Genomic DNA, 3876 nt, shown 5'->3' with positions numbered 1-3876 from the left:
ATGTTTTTTAATCCTTATTATATTACTGGTATTAACTTTAGCAGACATGCTTCTTTGACCGGGCTCTTGAATTCTTTAATGTAAGAACGTTGAAATTGCTGTAAATCTGCCATAACCAGTGCTTTGCTAAAAGTAAATATAATAGTATGATTAACTGCACATTGCTACCTCTCGTAAATCCTTAAAAAACAGCTTTGATCTTTTTTTTTTTTCATAGTCCTGTTTGTACAAATAGGATGCCAGAAAGTGCCAGAAAGCTCTGCCTCAGTCATATGATCCAAAAGGACATTTTTCAGGGTCTAACCCTCTGGTTGATTGGAAAGACCCATACTTATCTATCTTTGGGGAAAAATGTTTCCTTTTTTCGAAATACAGTAAGAACTTTATCACAGAGGCTTACTCATATCACAGATCTCCTATCATGTTTAAGCTTTTTATTATTCGGTGACTAATTCTGTTGGTATATTTGGTGTCATAACAACAAAGGATGGAAACTAAGAATCAGAGTTAGCAGGCATGAAATTGAGTTCACAGGACAAAACAATGCATGACAAGAATGAAATAAGATCTGCTACTGACAATAGTTTTGGGAAAAATTTAAATTTCAGTTTTCCTGTTTATAAAAACCAGTCAGCTATAGAATAATCTCCAATTCTAACTTGTCCAAATCTTATGATTTGTTTGCTTGTTTAAATTTAAGGTAGACAGAAAAGAACATAAAAAAAAATATTTTCAACAATATCTTATTGAATTTTAAAGGGGAACGCCATTTTTTTTTTACATTGGGCCCTTAAGTTTACGATATTACATCATGTTCTACTCACCCATAGGAGTTTTGTGTTATTTGGAGCTGTTCCGAAGATATTTCAGTTTTGTTATTTTTTTGTTTGATATTCAGTTTTGCCCAATGTAAAAAAGAAAAAAAAAATGGCGTTCCCCTTTAAATGACCGTTAAAGTACTTTCATATTCAACAACTGAAGGGGGTTTTTTTTGCACTCTTTTCTTTGGCACTTTGAAGGCCTAATAGAAAATCACATTAAAGCCAGATTTATACACATTTATACAACTTTTTAAAAGGACCCAATGTAATTGTAATTTGAACATTTAGTGTTAACAATAATAATAATAATACATTTTATTTGTATTGCACTTTACATTTCAACAAAATCTCAAAGTTCTACAAAATTCATAGTTAAAACAAAACTGTACAATAAAAACAGCATACATAGTTAAAACGAGACATTACAATAAAATAACATATGTAGTAAAAAAAAACAGTAAAATAACCATAAAACCACACAGATAAAGTACTAACTAATGTTCAAAGGCCATTTTAAATAAAAATGTCTTGAGGCCTTAAATATGTTTTGATTTTCCTATTAACTTAAAAATGGTCATTTCTGCTATCCTAGCCTTTTTTGCTATTTCTACATTGTTGTCAATTTAAATGTGCTCTGGTTCAAACTGAAAATGTTTAATGATACTCATTGCTGTTTTGGCTGGACAAAGCTGCAGGACCTAGAATGCATAATTCACCCAGAATGCATTGCAGCATAAACATCATGGCAGTCTCCGTTTGACAATACTTTATTTAAATGAATTAAAACGAAACAGCTTACCGTATTTTTACTTTATTTTATTTACATCAAAAATAAACATTTCTAAAATAAAGTCTATTACATGCTGATGAAGATTCTCAGTCATCCAGGTCATAGTCATTCCGTAAAATAAAAATAAAAATCCACTGGACTTGGTTTCCATGATTTAAAGACATTTCGCTACCTTTCCAGGAAGCTTTCTCAATTCAAATGTCTGGATCCGCAGTGAGTTTGAGTCTTTATATAGACAACGCCTTGTATTGCTTGGAAACATGCAAATGGAAACCGATTAGCGGGTCGTTTGGTTCCATTGTTAGTCTTTAATATCTGAAACCTGTCTATGATTCTGAGGGTCGGTCGTTAAGGAGATATTGTTCACCGGCTGGAGCGTGGAGGTACTTTGTTCCTCTGTGATGGGGTTGGGGGGGGTGTTCACCCAAAGACTCACTGCGGATCCAGACATTTGAATTGAGAAAGCTTCCTGGAGAGGTGGCGAAACGTCATCAAATCTTGGAAACCAAGTCCAGTGGATTTTTCTTTTACTTTTACTGAAAGTCTATTACAACTAACCATCTGAGGCTAACTGCTTCAAACCGATGAACAAGCTGGTTGAGTTGAAATATTGTTTTATGCTGTTCTACTCGCTATTTTTGTCAATTGCTCCTGTTACTCTTTGAATTCACCAGCAAAAGTTTGTCTTCGGTTTATTATTCCAGTCCATATCCCATAATGACAGAGAGTGACTATCTGTGAGTGAGACAGATTTCACTATCACAATCTTAAAAGTCAATATTCTATGAGATCTCAATACACCCCAGACATTTAAGGTAGGATCATAGAAAAAAAGGGATAATAAAGCAATTCAAACTCACAAACTGTTCAAAATACAATCAATGAAAACCAAAGAGGCTGGAGGAATTTCAACAAAAAGGAAACCAAATACCTCATCAAGGAACCTGACGCTAAGAATAGCACAGATCTGAGTGGATTGTCGATTGACAAGGAGATTTATCTCCCTGTTCACACTTGTAAATGTGAAAGAATGGGGTGTGTGTTATAACATTGAGCAAGACGGTTCTATTAATAACCCACAAGGAAGATAATATTTGGTGGCTCTTTATGTCAGGCATTCATAAAGCTCACTGAAGCCGTACAACAAGGGAGCATAACTGGGTTTGCACTGATTTCAGTTACTGTGTTATGGGACGGAAAGTCGGCCTCAGGTGGAGGACTATAGATGCTGGAATCTGAGTGAAGGGGTTCTTCACAGGAAAGAGCTGCATCATGCTTGCCCTGAGATTTAGTCAATCACTCACTCATTGTTAAGTTGATTCAGTTTGACAATGATTGGATTCCTTAAGAAGTCACATACAGTCCTTAAGGACACAAGGAAAATGTAAGTGCAGTAAATCTGGGATACCTTAAGGGACGCCCAAGGCTTGTTATTTCATGTGTGACTCGTACATATCTTCAGTATTCCTGCTTTTCACTATCTGCAATGTGGAGATTTCTGTGTTGCATTCGGTGTTCTAAGCTATTGTCATAGATTTACTTATTGCACTTTTCTTTAAAATGTGATAATGTTCAAAAAAAGATATATATGTATTTTATCCTCTTTGCAGAGAGAAAACCTATGAAACGGACCTACTGGGAGACTCTCTTGAGACGGTCCTTTCCAAGAAAAGTAATTTCCTTTTGCTTTCAGGCATTTCAAAAGTAATGTCATGGTTGGCTACTGCTGTCTTCATAAAGCTGCTCTGTTCATTTTCCGTTAAAGGTGGTCAAAGGGCGTTTCGGGACTTTTTGAAAACGGAGTTCTGTGAAGAAAACCTTGATTTCTGGCTTGCCTGTAAAGAATATCAGACGTGTGACAGTCAAGAGAGACGGACACAGATGGCAGCGAGGATTTATGACGAGTTTATCAGGAATAACTCCCCCAAACAGGTGAGGATATTTATTCCTGAACATACTTTGCAAATAGTTATTAAGGGAAGTATTCACTCCCTAAGCTTTATAGCTTTACTTAGGACACGACAACAAAAGTCTTTTTCAATTTTTCAGACTATAAGGGATAGCCCAACATCAAGTTGTGTTTAAATGTAAAATGTGGCTGAAATGATTCATTACCTTTTTATAAAAACACTGAAAGGTGTGGCCTGTGTGTGTGTTTAATACCATGCAGGACCAACTACAGCAGGAGTATGGAGGAAAAAAAGTGCCAAAATTAAATAAATAAATACAGCATTAAATAAATAATTAAATGTGTCAATAATTAAT

General features: G+C 35.1%; 1 protein-coding gene across 1 annotated transcript in view; it reads left to right on the top strand.

Annotated features, from left to right (window-relative positions):
• The first annotated feature begins 2765 nt into the window (after positions 1 to 2765).
• The window catches only part of LOC107082618 (regulator of G-protein signaling 21-like), a 4342-nt gene continuing 3231 nt past the window's right edge, over positions 2766 to 3876 (top strand). The window contains exons 1-3 of the mRNA XM_015371391.1: positions 2766 to 2995; positions 3222 to 3283; positions 3377 to 3543. Of these exons, the coding sequence (XP_015226877.1) occupies positions 2943 to 2995; positions 3222 to 3283; positions 3377 to 3543 (282 nt within the window). The 5' untranslated portion in view covers positions 2766 to 2942. The remainder of the gene's footprint in view (positions 2996 to 3221; positions 3284 to 3376; positions 3544 to 3876) is intronic.

Source organism: Cyprinodon variegatus, unplaced genomic scaffold (genome assembly GCF_000732505.1).
Source record: "Cyprinodon variegatus isolate N-32 unplaced genomic scaffold, C_variegatus-1.0 Scaffold57, whole genome shotgun sequence".
Lineage (NCBI taxonomy): Eukaryota > Metazoa > Chordata > Actinopteri > Cyprinodontiformes > Cyprinodontidae > Cyprinodon > Cyprinodon variegatus.
The sequence above is the reverse complement of the archived record's forward strand: the minus strand, read 5'-3'. Positions and strand labels throughout refer to the sequence as shown.